This window comes from Gopherus evgoodei, chromosome 1 (assembly GCF_007399415.2).
Source record: "Gopherus evgoodei ecotype Sinaloan lineage chromosome 1, rGopEvg1_v1.p, whole genome shotgun sequence".
Taxonomy (NCBI): domain Eukaryota; kingdom Metazoa; phylum Chordata; order Testudines; family Testudinidae; genus Gopherus; species Gopherus evgoodei.
This window is the reverse complement of record NC_044322.1, coordinates 212,237,281-212,254,193: the sequence shown is the minus strand read 5'-3', so window position 1 is coordinate 212,254,193 and position 16,913 is coordinate 212,237,281. Positions and strand designations below refer to the sequence as shown.

The 16,913-nt window shown below is 49.5% G+C and overlaps 1 protein-coding gene across 1 annotated transcript in view; it reads left to right on the top strand.

Moving 5' to 3' along the window:
• The first annotated feature begins 542 nt into the window (after positions 1-542).
• POLQ (DNA polymerase theta) overlaps positions 543-16,913 on the top strand; it is a 147,502-nt gene continuing 131,131 nt past the window's right edge. The window contains 4 exon segments of the mRNA XM_030534424.1: positions 543-574; positions 3,540-3,722; positions 10,008-10,138; positions 12,683-12,839. Of these exon segments, the coding sequence (XP_030390284.1) occupies positions 3,554-3,722; positions 10,008-10,138; positions 12,683-12,839 (457 nt within the window). The 5' untranslated portion in view covers positions 543-574; positions 3,540-3,553.

The window sequence follows — 16,913 nt, the reverse complement described above, 5'->3', positions numbered from 1 at the left end:
CGCGGGCACTGTGCGGCTGTACTTGCAGGGGAGCGGCTCCCCGCCTGGCTGCAGGACGCTCACAGCCTGAGGCGCGGTGCGAGGCCGCCATCAGGGTCTCGGCTCTCGGGGCAGCGCGTCGTTAGCCCTGGACGCTGCGGCTGGCCCGACCCCGGCTCAGACTCCCTCCCGCGGGCTTGCGGCTGGGGGCGCGGGCGAAACCTGACCGCCCGGCGCCAGGGGGCGCTAACGAGCTGAGCGTCCCCCGCCGGAGCCTCTCCTGAGTGTCTCCGCGGCCGCGCGCTCTCTGATTGGCTGGCCGCGCGCTCCGGTCCCGTTAGCCGGCACCCCATGGGGGGCGGGGGCGGCGCTGGGGTTTGAATGGCTGAGCGGGAAGATGGCGGCGGTTGGGCATTGGGGCCCCGTTCCCAGGCTGGTGGCGCCGGGAGGCCGAGGCGAGGCTGCCTGGCCCGTTCCCCACCCGCTCCCGGGGGCGGCAGCCAGTTCGGGTCCGCGGCCCCCGCCCGGCCCGTGCTGAGCCCCCCGCCCGGCCTGGAGCGCTCCCTGTGGGGCAGCGGCAGCCCGAGCCGCTCAGGTACCGCCCGGCGCGCCCGCTCCTGGGGGCAGGGGTGTGTGTGACCCATCCGGGCGCTGCCACCGCGGGTGGGGAGTCGGCTCCAGCCGTCGCGGGGGCCCCTGGCAGAGCTTCCGGCGGCGCCGGCTCCTGAGGCGTCTGGTCCCAGCCTGGGTGCGCCGGGGACAGGGCAGCGAGCGGCCGCACCCGCCGGGCAGCGGACGGGAGCCGGGCCCCGCGGCGAGGGCCACCCTGTGATGTCCCCTGGGCAGGGAGCCGCGGGGCGCAGCGCCCCTGAGCCCCCGGCAGGTTCTTCGTTCGGAGCACAGGGCTGTTTGGTACCAGCGCGCTGGGCGGGCCCGGCACTCAGCGGGTGGGGGAGGGGAGCAATGTAACGGGGAATCAGAATTTTTTCCCCTTCCTGGCTAGAGGGAGAGACAATGCCCGTGACTTGTAAATTCTTATGGGTCAGGAGCCGTTTGTGTGTGTTGTCAGCGCCTAGCACAATGGGGCCTCTAGGTGCTACCAAAACACAATTAATGCATAGTACTACTTCCATTCCTTGGGAGAGAAAAGGAGGCTCATAATGTGCTTTAATAAGGAGAGTAGAGCAAATTGGCAGGGTGATTCATTTGGATGCAATAAGCTGATTGCAGCTCCATGGTATCTTCAAGCACACAGTCCTGCGGAATGACTTTCAATTTAATGTTTAATATCCTGTGTCTTCATCCCCTTTCGCAGGTCTTCTGTAAACACTGACATCTCTCAGACTAAGCTTGCAGACATTTGCCACTTTATGCTTGATATAATGCTGTCAGATCAAGGCAAGCAGGGTTGGGCTGGGTCAGTGTTTGGATGGGACACGTTCTATAAAATGATTCAATAAGTGACACTCCTGAGTCACCTAGTGGTAGCTGGTGTTGATGGAGGCTTATACTGTGGGGTTAAAATTATCAGTGTAGATGTTCAGGCTTGAGGTGGAGTCCCGGCTCTGAGACCATCCCCCCTCACTAGGATCCAGCCAGAGCCTGAACAGCTAAATTGCTATTTTGTGGCTCTGAGCATTGGCCTGCTAACCCAGGGTTATGAGTTCAATCCTTAAGAGGGGAATTTGGGGATTGGTCCTGCTTTGGGCAACAGGTTGGACTAGGTGACCTCCTGAGGTCCCTTCCAACCCTGATAGTCTATGATTCTATGAATGCCAGCTCTGCAGTTTGAGCCTGAGTCAGTTGACCCAGGCTCTGAGACTTGTTGACATGAATCTATTTGTAATGTGTGTAGCCATACTCTAATTGCCCCTTGAAAGTCTTCACTCTGTTGTGTGGTACTGCTGCCTTTCATTCTTGAAGGGGATTGGGTTGCTTGATCCCTTTGGATCCTTAGTATCTTAGTTTCTGTGCTGTGGGATCTTTGAAGTTGAAAGGTGCTCTTTAAAGCTGTAGACAGTCTCTTATTTTGGGGGGGTAGGGAGTGAACTTCTTACCAGTGCTAGCTCTGGGAGGCAGGGTGTGCTAATGAGGGTTCTAAATTAGCTATGGCAAGGCGGCGGGGGGGTGAAATCTAGGGCAGAATTGTGGCAAAAGCTGAAGATTTCTGCTCATTGTGTAACTGCACTCATAAAAAGGAAACAATATTAGGATGAATAAGAAATAGGATGGAAAATATAAGGACCATTATAATGCAGGAGTGGGCAAACTTTTTGGCTCAAGGGCCACATTGGGGAATAGAAATTGTATGGTGGGCCATGAATGCTCACAAAATTGGTTAGGATGTGGGCTCTGGGGTGGGGCTGGGGATAAGGACTTTGGGGTGCAGAATGGTGCTCCGAGGGATTTGGAGGGCGGGAGGGGGATCAGGGCTGGGGCAGGGGGTTGGGGCGTGGGGAGAGGCTCGGGGGTGTGGTTCTGAGCAGCACTTACCTCAAGTGGCTCCTGGAAGCAGTGGCATGTCCCTTCTCTGGCTCCTACACGGAGGCGCGGCCAGGCAGTTCTGAATGCTGCTCTATCCACAGGCACCACCCCTGCAGCTCCCACTGGAACATGTAGGAGATGGAGCAGGGCCATGCTGCTGCTTCTGGGACCTATGTGGTGTGGCGCCCCAGCCGGAGCGGGGCTGAGCCACATGGTGCGGCCCCCGATCCAGCACCCCAGCCAGAGTACTGCAGTGGGGCCGAGCTGCGTGGTGCAGCCCCTGACCCAGCGCCCTGGCCCACCGGAGCGGGGTCGAGCCACGTGGTGTGGCCCCCGCCCCTCTTATAGTTCTATTAGTATCTTAATCACCCTCAACTGGAAGCTGTGTTCGTATGAATTGCCCCATCTCAAAAAGCAGGGAGTTCAGAGATGGGCAAAGAAAATGGCTTGCGATATAGAAAAGCTATCATATGCAGAGCGAGAGAATATTTTAGAAGGTAAATAAAAAGGGAGATGATGAAAGCATAGAATATAATGAATGGATTAGTGTAGGCAGATCAGGAATTTCTTGTGACCCTTTCTCAGATAACAGATTTAGAGATATTCAAAGAAATTGAAATACGGTGAATTAAAAACCGAGGGAGGAAATACTACTCATACAATGTATGATTAGCCTGTGGATCGTTGTGGCTACAAGCTTTAGCAGAATTCAAGAGGGACTGGACATTTAAGTGGATGGCAAGAATATCCAGTATTAGACTAGAAAAAATGAAAATAATAAGCAGTATTTTTGGAAGGGATATAAAATCTCATTCTTCAGGCCATAACCCAATCTCCTAACTATGAGAGGTTAGGAGGAAACTTTCTCTGGGGGGCAGGTTATTCTGTATGGTTTCTTGCACTTTCCTCTGAAGCAGCTGGTCCTGGGCACTGTCAGAGACAGGATCCTTGATAAAATGGACCACAGCTCTGATTCAGCATGGCAGTTCCTGTGTTTCTGAAAGTTTAGTGCATAAGTCATAAGTGTCATATTACTCACTATGCTGCCTCTGCTGATGTTGGAATTTTTCCCAAAGGGCGATGCCAACAGATGAATATTCCTGATGACCAAGCAGACAAGCTGCTCCTAGCAAGCTGGGGTCTTCCTGAAGTAGTTCTGGAGAAATACCACAGTCTGGGAGTAGTACATATGTTTGCATGGCAAGCAGAGTGCCTGATGCTTGGACAAGTCCTGGAGGGGAAGAACCTAGTTTACTCAGGTATGCAGACATCTGACTGAATCATGCACTGTAACAGGCTAAGATTTTGTCATGGATATTTTTAGTAGAAGTCATGGATAGGTCATTGGCAAAAAAGAAATATTCACGGAAGCCCATATGGCCTGAAGCAGGGCAACTACGCAGGGGCTAGGAGCTGCCTGCAGCAGCTGGGAGCTGTGGGATACCTCTGCCACCTGCAGCTCTGGGGGTCCGAGGTGGCTGGGAGCTTGGGGGTTTGCCCACAGCTGTGGCAGCTAGGAACTGTGGGGTGCCCCTTCTGCCTGCGGGGGCCAGGAGCTGCAGGATACCCTTGCCGCCAGTGGCGGCCGGGAGCTTGGGGGTTCTGCCACCAGCTTGGAGCTTGATGGTTCCTCTGCTGGTGGCCTGAAGCTCAGGGTTTTCCCGCAGCTCCTGGCCCCCATGGGTGGCTGGGGATCCTGCAGCTCCCAACCATTGCAGGCTGAAGTCATGGAGGTCGCTGGAAGTCACGGTTCTGTGACTTCTGCAACCTCTGTGACTAAATCACAGCCTTAACTATAGCTTCACTAATATAATATAAATGATTTTACTGCTGCTAAAAGGTGCTGGGCTGGCAGCTCTGAAGGCTGAAATCATCTTTGCCTTAGAGGAGATACAGCACAGATTGCAGCAGGGCAAGTTACTGGGCTCAGCTCACTGATGTGCCTCTAACCTGCTTTGTTGAGACCATCTCCAGATAGGAGGAGGGAATCCAGTCTCCGTGGCCATTTTCTTACTTCCTGTCATCTAGGAACTGAATGGAGACCCACTGGCTTGTTTTATATGAGTGACTGAACAGCCACCAAAGTGGTAATGACTTTTAGTTATTGTGGATCAGGGGCTGAGTATGAACTAGCATCCTTAAAGTGAAAGTCTCTGAGTAAAATTTTCAGACACGCCTAAATCCCATTTTTAAAAGTGGCTTAGACATTTAGGCACTTCGGAATATTTTCCTTCGTATGCAATTCTTCTTCGAGTGCTTGCTCATATCGATTCCAATTAGATGTGCGCGCGCCACGTGCACGTTCGTGGGAAGATTTTTACCCTAGCAACACTCAGTGGGTTGGCTGGGCACCCCCTGGCGTGGTGCCACTATGGCACCGAATATATACCCCTGCCTACCCATCCGCTCCTCAGTTCCTTCTTACCGCCCGTGTCGGTCATTGGAACAGTGGAGCGCGGCTTAGCTGATCTCCACCTCCCTAGCTATTCACTCGTTCTAATACTTATTGCATATATAGTTATTCTTTCTAGTTCTAGTTAATACTTTTATTAATTTTTCGTAAACGTAGTTAGTGTATATAGTTCAGAGGGTTGGGGATTATCCCTTTCCCTCACCTGGTGCCCAGGCCCATGCCTGGCTCACTGGGTTTCAAACTGTGCTCGGCTTGCCGCAGGCTGATGCCCACAGGAGACCCTCACGACTCTTGCCTCAAATGCTTGGGGGAATCCCACCTTGCAGACAAGTGCTGGATCTGCAAATCCTTCAAGCCGCGGACGAAGAAGGAGCGGGACGTTCTCCTCAAGCAGCTCCTAATGGAGGCAGCCCTCACTCCTCCACCTTCGGCACCGGGTGCTGGACAGGCCGCACCGGGGAGAAGTGCCTCATCAGCACTGAAGTGCGCCGGCACCACGAAGACATCTCGGCACCATCTGGCACCGGCCCAGAAACCTGCCCGGCACCGCTCCCTCTCCCTGCGAGCCAAGAAGCTCAAAGCTCCTGCGGCTTCACTATCTACACCGCAGTCTGAGCAACAGCCTAAGTCGAGCCGCCCGGCACCAGTAACTGCCGCGGCACTGACAATCTCAGCACTGTTGATTCCGGCCTCGCAAGGGCCGTTGAGTCCGGTGCCTGACAGCTCCCCGGCGCATGTCTTGGTAGAGCTCATTGTTCCCACCACTCCAGAGACATTTTCTACGGCGAGGGAACTGATTGCATTAACGGAGCCCACCCTGCCTCAACCCCCCGCACCGCCAGTGCGAGTTATTCAGTCAACAGGCAAGCCTGCCATGGTAAGACTGTCCTCGATCGGCACTGCCGAGAGGCACCACTCAAGATCGAGGTCCCGCCAGCGTTCTCGTTCTCGTCACGATCCCGATGCTGCTCGCAGTCCTGTTACCGATCTCCCTGTCAGTGCCGGTCGTACTCGCGGCATCACTCGAGATGCCGCTCGCTGGCCTGATACTCCAGACACCGATCCAGCTCCTGGCACAGTCGTCTTAAATATCAATCTACAGGTAGAGAAAGTCCCGGAGGTTGAAGACCCTGTAATAGACATACTATCGGCAGATGCGCCAACTCATGTGGCTTTACTATTCATCCGCTCCATTCAAGCCAAAGTGGACAGCATCTGGCAATCCCCAGCCTCTATCCCTCCCATGACCAGAGGGGCGGAATGAAAGTACATGGTGCTCTCCAAGGGGTACGAGTACTTATATACGCACCCTCCTCCATGCTCTCTGGTGGTCCAATCCGTGAATAAGCGGGAGCGCCGTGGCCAGCAAGCCCCCGCCCAAAATCAAGGGAGGCTAGATGTATGGACCTGTTGGGACGTAAAGTCTACTCTGTGGGGGGCCTCCAACTCAGGGTGGCGAACCAACAGGCCCTGCTTAGCAGATATAATTTATAATATCTGGCAGGCTGTGGGCAAGTTCACTGAAGTGGTCCCACAAGACTCTCGCCAGGAATTCCAGGCCCTTCTGGAGGAAGGAAAGAAAGTTGCATGGACCTCCCTCCAGGCCTCACTCGACACTGCCAATTCGGCAGCCAGAACCGTGGCCTCCGGAATCACGATGAGATGGATATCCTGGCTGCAAGTGTCAGGCCTACCTCCTGAACTGCAGCACACCATCCAAGACCTGCCGTTTGAAGGCCAGGGTCTCTTCTCTCAGAAAACGGACCCTAGGCTGCAGAGTCTCGAGGACAATCGGGTGATTATGCGTTCCCTCGGGATGCATACCCCACAGACCCAACGAAGGTCCTTCTGTAGCCAGCCTCGGCTCCCTTCACCCCCACCCAGGCCACGACAAGACTTTGGCAGAAGGCGCGGTCACAGTAAGCGCAGGCGGCAGTCTGGACCCCAAGGGGGCCACAATAACGGTCCCTCCAAACCAGTGACGGGCCCTAAACCGAACTTTTGAAGGTGTGCCCCAGAGCAGAGCACCAGTCCTTCCCCAGGGTCCCCTTCAGTTTTCCAACCACCTTTCCTCCTTCCTCCCTGCTTGGACCGAATTAACCTCGGATCGTTGGGTCCTACGCATGGTAGAATTTGGATACCACCTCCAATTTATTTCGCCTCCTCCCTCTCACCCCCCCTTCCCCGTCCCTCTTCAGAGACCCCTCTCACAAGCAATTCCTCTGGCAAGAGGTTCGTACGCTCCTCTCGATCGGGTCTATAGAGGAGGTACCGGAGGAATTAAGGGTCAAGGGGTTTTATTCCCAATATTTCCTAATCCCCAAGGCAAAAGGAGGTCTCTGACCCATCCTGGACCTGCGAGGACTCAACATGTTCTTGAAAAAGTTCAAGTTCCGCATGGTATCCCTGGGGACCATCATCCCATCCCTGGATCCTGGAGACTGGTACGCTGCTCTTGACATGAAGGACGCATATTTCCACATCACCATTTATCCCCCGCACAGACGGTACCTATGGTTTATGGTGCACCGCCAACATTTTCAGTTTGCGGTCCTTCCGTTTGGCCTTTCTACAGCCCCTTGCATGTTCACGAAGTGTATGGCTGTAGTGGCCGCCTTCCTCTGTCGTCGGTGAATACATGTCTTTCCTTACCTAGACGACTGGCTTATTCAAGGGACCTCCGAGGTCCAATTCACCGGACACGTGGGCATCATCACGGACCTATTCAGGCGATTGGGTCTGATGATCAATCTGGAGAAATCTACTCTGGTGTCCACACAAATAATAGAGTTCATTGGAGCCATTCTAGACTCCAAACTTGCAAGAGCCTGCCTGCCACTATCCTGGTTTCAGGCATTAGTTTCAATTATAAAAAGCCTCCGAAGCTTTCCGACGACCTTGGCTTGCACCTGTCTCAGCCTCCTTGGTCACATGGCCGCATGCACCTTTGTAACCAAGCACACCAAGCTACCCCTGCATCCCTTTCAAACCTGGCTCGCCTCAGTTTACTGCCCAGGCAGAGATACCATAGACGTGGTCACCATTCCTCAGAGCATTTTAGGCTCCCTCGACTGGTGGCTAACACCCTCCCTGATATGTGCAGGACTGCCGTTCCATCCGATGCAGCCTTCAGTGTCCCTAACAATGGACACGTCATCTCTCGGCTGGGGGGCTCCCCTCGGCCATCTTCGCACGCAAGGCCTCTGGTCATCTCAAGAGCTAGCATTGCACATAAACGTCCGAGAACTGAGAGCAGTCTGCCTGACGTGCCAGATGTTCCAGCAACATCTGCAGGATTGTTGTGTTTCAGTGCTTATGGACAACACAACGGCTATGCACTACATAAAGAAGCAGAGAGGAACTCGATCCTCCCCCCTTTGTCAGGAGGCGATCCAACTGTGGGAATTTTGCATAGCCAACTCAATATACTTTGTAGCATCCTTTCTCCCAAGGAACAGAGCTCGCCTGATCCTGGTCGCCCCGTGTGGCCCTGACAACACTGGTACACCACGTTGCTGAACCACTCGATAGCCAACCCAATCTCCCTGCCTCTTCATCAAGATCTTATAACTCAGGACCATGGCAGGCTTCACCACCCAGACCTGCAATCCCTTCATCTCACAGCGTGGCTCCTGCATGGTTAACCCAGTCGGAGTTAGGCTGCTCTACTCCAGTGCAGGAAGTACTCCTGGGTAGCAGAAAACCTTCCACTCGGTCTACATACTTGATCAAGTGGAAGCAATTTTCCTGCTGGTGTCAAACACTGAATGCCACACCCACGGAGGTTTCCATCCCCACTATACTGGATTACCTCTGGTATCTTAAACAGCAAGGCCTCGCTAGCTCATCATTGCGAGTGCACTTGGCAGCTATTTCTACTTTCCACCCAGGAGAAGATAGTCACTCTGTCTTCTCCCATCCTATGGTTTCGAGGTTCCTCAAGGATTTGGAGCGTCTATACCCCCTAGTACGCCGCCCTACCCCTTCCTGGGACCTCAACCTGGTCCTGACGAGACTTACGTCTCCTCCATTCGAGCCATTGGCAACCTGCTTGCTCCTATATCTGTCATGGAAAACAGCCTTCCTTGTAGCCATGACGTCGGCTAGAAGAGTCTCTGAGCTTCGGGCTCTGATGGTGGACTCACCGTATACAGTGTTGCACAAAGACAAGGTGCAGTTGCGTCCACATCCAGCGTTTCTCCCCCAAATAGTATCAGCCTTCCATCTCAATCAAGACATATTCCTCCCGGTCTTCTTTCCCAAACTGCATGCTTCTCGTCGAGAGCAGCAGTTATTCCCTCGACGTCCGTAGGGCACTCGACTTTTATATTGACCGGATGAAGCCCTTCCGCAAAACGCCCCAACTCTTCGTTGCAGTGGCAGACCGGATGAAATGCCTACATATCTCTTCTCAGAGGATTTCGTCCTGGGTAATGGCGTGCATCCATACTTGCTATGATTTAGCTCATGTTTCTCTGGGACATATTACCGCACATTCTACCAGGGCTCAGGCCCCGTCGGCCGCCTTCTTAGCTCAAGTACCTATCTAGGAGATGTCGAGCAGCTACTTGGTCTTCAGTACACACCTTTGCTTCCCATTATGCCCTGGTGCAACAATCCAGAAATGATGCAGCCTTCGGCTCAGCGGTTTTGCATCCTGCAGTATCTCACTCCGACCCCACCGCCTAGGTAAGGCTTGGGAGTCACCTAATTGGAATCGATATTAGCAAGCACTCGAAGAAGAAAAGACGGTTACTCACCTTTGTAACTGTTGTTCTTCGAGATGTGTTGCTCGTATCGATTCCAAAACCCGCCCTGCTTCCCCACTGTTGGAGTAGCTGGCAAGAGGTAACTGAGGAGCGGATGGGTCGGCAGGAGTATATATTTGGTGCTATAGCGGCGCCACTCCAGGGGGCGACCAGCCGACCCACCGAGTGTTGCTAGGATAAAAATCTTCCGACGAACGTGCACGCAGCGCGTGCGCACCTAATTGGAATGGATATGAGCAACACATCTCGAAGAACAAGTTACAAAGGTGAGTAACCGTCTTTTTCCACCTCTGGAGTCATCCAGTAGCTAATCGCTTGCAGTTTAAGTTTTGACACACTTTTCTTGGATCATATTATTTTAGCTCCTACTAGTGCTGGGAAAACACTAGTTGCTGAGTTACTCATCTTGAAGAGAGTCTTGGAGACCCATAAGAAAGCTCTGTTCATCCTCCCCTTTGTCTCTGTGGCCAAAGAGAAAAAATATTACCTGCAGGTAAGTGGAGTACAGGAGTGTGGGGGTATGGCACAAAGCTGTCAAATCAAATCTTTTCAGACCCTTAAACATGTGGAAACATTTGTATGAAATGCGGGAGGGGGCGGAATTGGAGCTTTGTGGAAGACAGAAATTCTGTTTTGCAAAGGATTTTGAAAATTGGTTTAGATTAGAATCAGAACAAAATCCGAAACATTGAAAGTCTCTGTGAAGGAATTTTGGGTTGATCAAAACATTTCATTTCAATTTCTACTTTTTATGTTGTGTGTGTGTGTAATTTATTTATAGTGTGTATATATAACAAAAGGTCATTTCAAAACAAAAAATATGAATGTTTATTCCAAAATCATTGAAACAGGATGTTTTGACATTGTTGGAATACTTGTCTGGTTTTCTTCTGAAACAAACTTCCAGTGTGATGGTGCTGGTCACCTCTCCTTCTGCTGTGTGCACTTCATCCTGCAGTAAGGCTGTCACGTTCTGGGGTGCAATCCAGATCAGAGTGAAGTTGTCACTGCCTGCTTTGCAAACCTCACAAGGCTTTGCTACTGTAGCTCCCAACCTGGCTTGCTCACAACCAGCCTACAGGTTACACACTGTGTGTCTGTGCACAGCTGGAGCCCTGGTCTAGCAGCTCTGACCCCAGCAGCTTGCCAGCAACACACCAGTCACACTTTGGCTTCCATTAGCTTTGGTTACTACTTGCCAGGTGACCCCAACACGCTCCCAGTCAAGGATTTTCCCCAAAACATGTGTTCTGCAGTGTCCAGCTGTTTCCTAGACAGTTCAGTTATGAAGGTTCATTGCCCCAGAAGTGAAAGTAAGATGGTGCGGTCCGGTATGGCATCCTGGCAAGAGCTAGTACGCCGTGCTGGACCGCATAGACTTCCACGGCGGGGATTGAAAGGGCTCAGAGCTCCCCGCTGCTGCGGGCAGCCCAGAGCCCTTTAAATCCCGGCCATGGCTCTGGCTCTGGCGGTGGGGCTGGGGCAGGGATTTAAAAGGCTCTGGGCTTCCCTCAGCGGCAGGAGCTCTGAGCCCTTTAAATCCCTGCTCCAGCCCCGCAAAGCTCGAGGTTCCCCCTGGCGGCCAGTGCCCCGGGCCCTTTAATTTGCCCCAGAGCCCCAGGGGGCTCCCAGCCACCTCTGAAGCTGGGAGACCCTGGTTGATTTAAAGGCTCTGGGTCTCCCAGCAACAGCTGGTTCCCCAGGGCCTTTAAATCTTGAGAGGCCACACCTCTTCTGGATGAGGCCACGCCCCCCTCAAGACTCCAGCAGTACCGGTAAATCCTGTAAGTTACTTTCACCCCTGCGCTATGGAGTCAATTTTCAACAATTTGCGACTTTAACTGGAATTACCAAATTGTTCAGTTTAAACACAGCACTGCATTATTTGTTTTTAGATTTAAAAATAAAATACATCTATTAACAGAAGAAGATAGGAGTTTAAATATTTCAAGTATGATAGAAAGTTAGAAGTTGCCAGCAAATAAAAGTGAAGACATGCATCTAAAAGTCTAAAACTTAATCCAGCAAGTTTTGATTCAAGACTTTAAGATGGCCTTTCTTACTCCCAGTCTTCCAGCAAGACTGACTCTCTCTTCTTGGCCAGGATCTCTCCCAATGGTGCTGGTGCCTTTGTCATCTTAGGTGAAAGAGAGAGCTTGAGGTCTTCTATCCCTTTCTTTTATAGGCCAGTGAACCTTTGAGGTGGATTCTTTGGAGGGTTACTCTTCAAAGTAATATGTATTTAAGCAGTAAGGAAAGTGACATGGAATCTGGTGATGAAGGGGCTTCATGCTCTTTATTCACCCACTTGTTTGGTAAATTGCAAATTGTTCTGTTCCTGCCATCTCCTCCTCCTGTCTTGAGGACCCTGTTTACCTCAATTTACATAGGAATGCGTGTTTACTACTTTTTTCTTTAGCATAAGTCTCTTTAACAACTTGTCTAGCCGAGGGTGTGTGGGTTTGAACTTGTTCTAGTAAGGTCATACAGGGCATTCACAACTTCACATATAATGTAGCAACACACATTCCACTATATTATTATTTGGCCAATTACACCTCTACCCTGATATAACGCTGTCCTTGGGAGCCAAAAAATCTTACCGTGTTATAGGTGAAACTGTGTTATATTGAACTTGCTTTGATCCACCGGAATGCGCAGCCCTGCCCCCCTGGAGCACTGCTTTATCGCATTATATCCAAATTCGTGTTATATCGGGTGGTATTATATTGAGGTAGCGGTGTAGTTATAAATGTTCAAATCATATTTCACAAGGCATATTTGGTACAAAGTTTATTACAATAAAGAGCAGTGACTTGGATTGCTCTGCTGTGGGGCGAAAAGTGCACAGTTGAATAGGAAACAGCAGGCACTAGCTGGCTCAGCCATGCTCTTAATCGGGTTATCTGATATAATGTTGAGAATATCTGTCTGTTTTAGAATATATGTACTGTGCTGATTCCAGTATGCAGCATATTCTGATTGCAAGTAAAGATTCTAATTCTGTGAACAAATGTTCTGTCTCCCCGGCACATAGACTCTGTTTCAGGAGGTGGGTGTGCGGGTAGAAGGCTATATGGGAAGTACTTCCCCTGCTGGACGTTTCTCAGCACTAGATGTTGCTGTCTGCACCATTGAGAGAGCCAACGGACTAATCAATAGACTCATAGAGGAGAACAAGATGGACTCACTGGGTAAGATGCTAGAGCCTGATCTGTCTGCAGGATGAAGGAGCATGTGTATTGTGTACTGTTAATTTTGAGATTATGTGCACTGTATGTTGTCAGTAGCTAGCGGTGTGGTGCTCTGCTCTTGTTCGATAAGTCAGCTGCGTGTGTTCCCTCTGTGTGCTGCCCCAGCTCTGCGCAAATAACTGACACAGCAAACCCCGAGAGATCCCCAAAGACCACAGACTCTAGTAAAGTACGAAGGAACTTGAGCCAGGTTTATTGTCAAACAAAGCACAATAATAGTTTCCTATAGACTTTACAGGACATACTATGAATATTTGCCCCGGGGCAATGGACACAGCTCAGTCAGTGGCAGGACACTCCGCTGCCCCCTAGGCTGGACAAAGATGCGCACTCCTGGACCTACTTTTATATGGTTACAGGACAGATTACTGATCCCTACTGACATACTGAGGTACAGCCCCTTGGTTCATTAGGGTGCTGTCTCCTCCTTGATCATGTTATTTCAGACAAACAGATCTATCCATCATGCTGTCTTGTCTTTAAGATGCACCTGCCTGTTCCTTGTTATGTCTGTGAATTGTCCTTGTATTGGGTTGTCCAGGTGCCATCTTGGCACAAGTTCCTCTTGTTAGCACTTACATGTGTGAATGCAGCTGCTTCTATCAACCCTCTTCTTGCCATCTTCTGTGAGCGAGGCCTGCCTCTGGCTCACAGCCTACCTTTTGCTTAGCAATGCCTGGAAGTACTTTGATTTGGCTTCAGGCCTCAAACTAGGCCTCTGACACAAAAGTTTATATTTCAGGGCCTCATCTTACTACATTATGTATGTTTAAGACCTTATTTTTACTCTACTCTTGCCTTGTAGTTCTTATGCAAAGGAGACAGTCTGTGGCACCTGGGTCTGTATCTCTGACTGAGACAGTTTTTAATTATCAGTAAGTGTATAGGCTGGGACCTGGCAGAACAATGAGATGGCTGCATCCTAGGTGATACCAGTTTTCTCCAGCTTGAATGTGGGGTTTGAAAGTGGAAAATCCCAGAAGGGGATCAAAGAAACCAGTTGTCAGACCAGGTATTTAAAAATGCAAAGGCTGAGAAGTTGAGGAGGGACTCCTGTGCGGATTTCCTGAGTGAGAGGGGATGCTTTTGAGTGCAGGGGTCAGAGCTGAGCTGGAGGGGACTCGGAGTCCTGAAAGGACACTGACCCAAATCTCAAAGAACCCTTGAGTGATGAGGAAATGCCATATAGGTGGGGTTTGACTTAAATCTATGTATTTCTTTTGCTGCCTAAAATAAAGGGTGTTTTGTTTTAGAAATCCTTCTTTAAAGAATACCTTGCTTTGCCTATCACGTGTCCCTGAAAAAGTTAAACTATAAACCAGAGTGCCCCCCAGTTTGCAGCTCTGGGAAAGAATGTGCTGGGAAGTCATGGGTGTGTTCAGCATGGGTCTTGAGGCCTAGGACTGCAGATTGGTACCCCTACTGAAATTGGCAGATAGAGAGACTGCATGTGCCAGAGAGGTTGTTGCCTGTCCAGACCAAGGGAAGTTTAAAAGCACGTTGGCCTAGCATGTGGGACCCAATACAGCAGCCTAGGGAGTGTCTAGAAAGGGGAACTTAAGTAGGGCTGGGACACTTAATATACAACTTGAGTGTGTATGAGAATCAGGGAAAATGGGGACTGTCCTCAAGGCTCCATGAGACGGAGGTGCTATCAAGGAAAATCGAGCAATCTTCCCTCTATCATGCTGCTTATATGCTTGCTTTGGGAATTCACTCAGGGGCTCTCTGTATGGCTGGAGGGTGAGTCAGTGGGTGGAATTTGTCGCTGTAGCTTGTCTGGGCTGGGCAATGTGACTGGGAGACAGTCCATGGATGGGACTTGTCAATGTTCATGGAAGAGACCCATAGGTAGGGTTTAAACAATGAATGGAGTCTGGGTGTGTCTTTGAATTCGTAGATCTCCTGTGTGCCAGATGGGCTGGCTGGGAAATGTGTATGTGTGGAATGGATGGATCGCACTTGTGGTGTGAAGTGGTGATGGAATTTTAGGTGAGGCTTTTCTGGGGCTGGTTGGTTGGAATTTATGGATGAGGCTAATCTGTGTTGGCTGATGTGACTAAGAGGGCAATAACCTTAAATTCTTTTTTCCAGTAGTAGTTTAAGAGGAAGCAAGCCTGCTGTCTTTCACAGTTGTGGACTTGCTGTATTACTGTGGTCCTAGGTTTTGGTGGTGCTTACTAAATAAGATGCATGTAAAGAGATGTGAAACCATTGGGAGTCTCTGGGTGTTCTGTGTGTATGTGAGGAGGAAGCTGTATTTTCCTAGCACAATCAAAAATTCATTCTTCCTTTGTGTTTGCCTAGCTGATATTTTATACACTATTGTTAAATCCAGAATCCCTCCTGCCCTGCCACTGGCCTGTGATGTATTTGGATTGATATTTTAAACCAAGAAAAGACAAAACTAAATGAATATTAAATTGTCAGACCCTCATCCTTGACTTTCCTGACCTGTGTGCATTTCATGCCATAATTTTTCTTTGTACCAGCCAGGTAGCTCTTAAAGACAAGAAAGTAAGAGAGAAAAATTAGAGCGTGATGAGTTTATCTTCTTGTGTAATCATGCGATGTACATATTCACGCATTGGACCCTGGAGACTACAGTGATTTATGTGCTATAAATACTTCCAACCAACCAGTGGGAGTGTGTGAATGTGCTAAGATAGCTGCAGTTTTTGATTAGTTCTAGTGCAATCTGTATGCCCCTCTTTGTGTCCTCATGGGGAATATTGCCAAAGGAGGGTCGTATAGGTGTGGAGAGTCAGATAAGTATATGATTAGGTGCGCAGAGCTTGTGTCTACTTACTGCTACCTCATTAAAATTTGTAAAATTGTCTTGCATTATTTGAAAGTGCAAACAAATCTGAGACAGACTGATGATAAAACATCATTTTCTGATATCTGATTATTTGGAAAGTTATGCAAAGTAACTAATTTCTGCCACTCTCACAAAAAAAATCACTTTTGGAGTAAAATAATCATGACAAATTTCATCCCAAAGGGTAATATTTGGAGGTAAATTTTAAAAAAACCTGAAAATACAAAGACTGAAAATGTCTTTAAATATAGCCAGCATCAAGTTACTGTAATGCTGCAACATTGTATCTTGACTCTTCTCATTAATTCTAATTTTAGACTACTTTTTTAATGGAGTGTTTTATTCTTTGAGATGAATTATTGAGAGACAACTGCAGCTCTGGCTGGATTTCATCTCAAGCTTGAGCTGTTTCTTTTGTTGGTGTCAACCCCCTGCTGCCAGCTCACATTGCCTCTGGAAATTGTTGAGAGAAACTCAGTTCCTGCTGCTGGCAGAGCTGTCTGTTGCCTAAGGCAGTTCAGAGCAATTTGATTTGAGTTTAATTATTATATAATTTATGCAGTTGCTTGCATCTTGGTAAACAGGAAAGGGAGAAGTTTTCTTTCAGTATTGTTTAGAATCAATGTGAGGAATAAATCTAGAGAAATTTTAGGAGAGCAGAATAAAGAAAAACCTCCTTCCTGTTAAACATGTCCCCTGGGGGTGGGTTTGTATTGTGTTACTAGTGGTAGGTTTGTGATTTAAAAATTAAGTTTAAAAAGTAGAAATTCCAAAAAATCTCTGGCTTTTAGCATTTTTGATATAAAAAACAAGTTGAACCTTCTGTGGCCGCCCTGAAGAACTGTAGTAACGCAGGGTTTGTCTTCACTTGCAAATTAATTCCAATTAAGGTAGGGTATGAATTTAAAAAGCAGTAGCCATTCTCAAATAACTGTAGACAAGCCCTCAGATTAACATGAGCACTTTGCCAGGAGCCCCAAGGTCTCACATTATTTGAAGACAAAAGAGCATATTGTAGCCATCTTCATTTTCAGTAGAGATGCAGTTTAAAGAGATTACAATCCCCCTCCCTCCTGCTTGCACTGCTCAGCTGGTTGCTGAGTTAAAAAGAATATTACATGCTGGGACTTGCACAACCAATGGAGACTACTTCTGTTTTAAAGATGAGGGTAGACTCCTTGTTTGATCTGTTG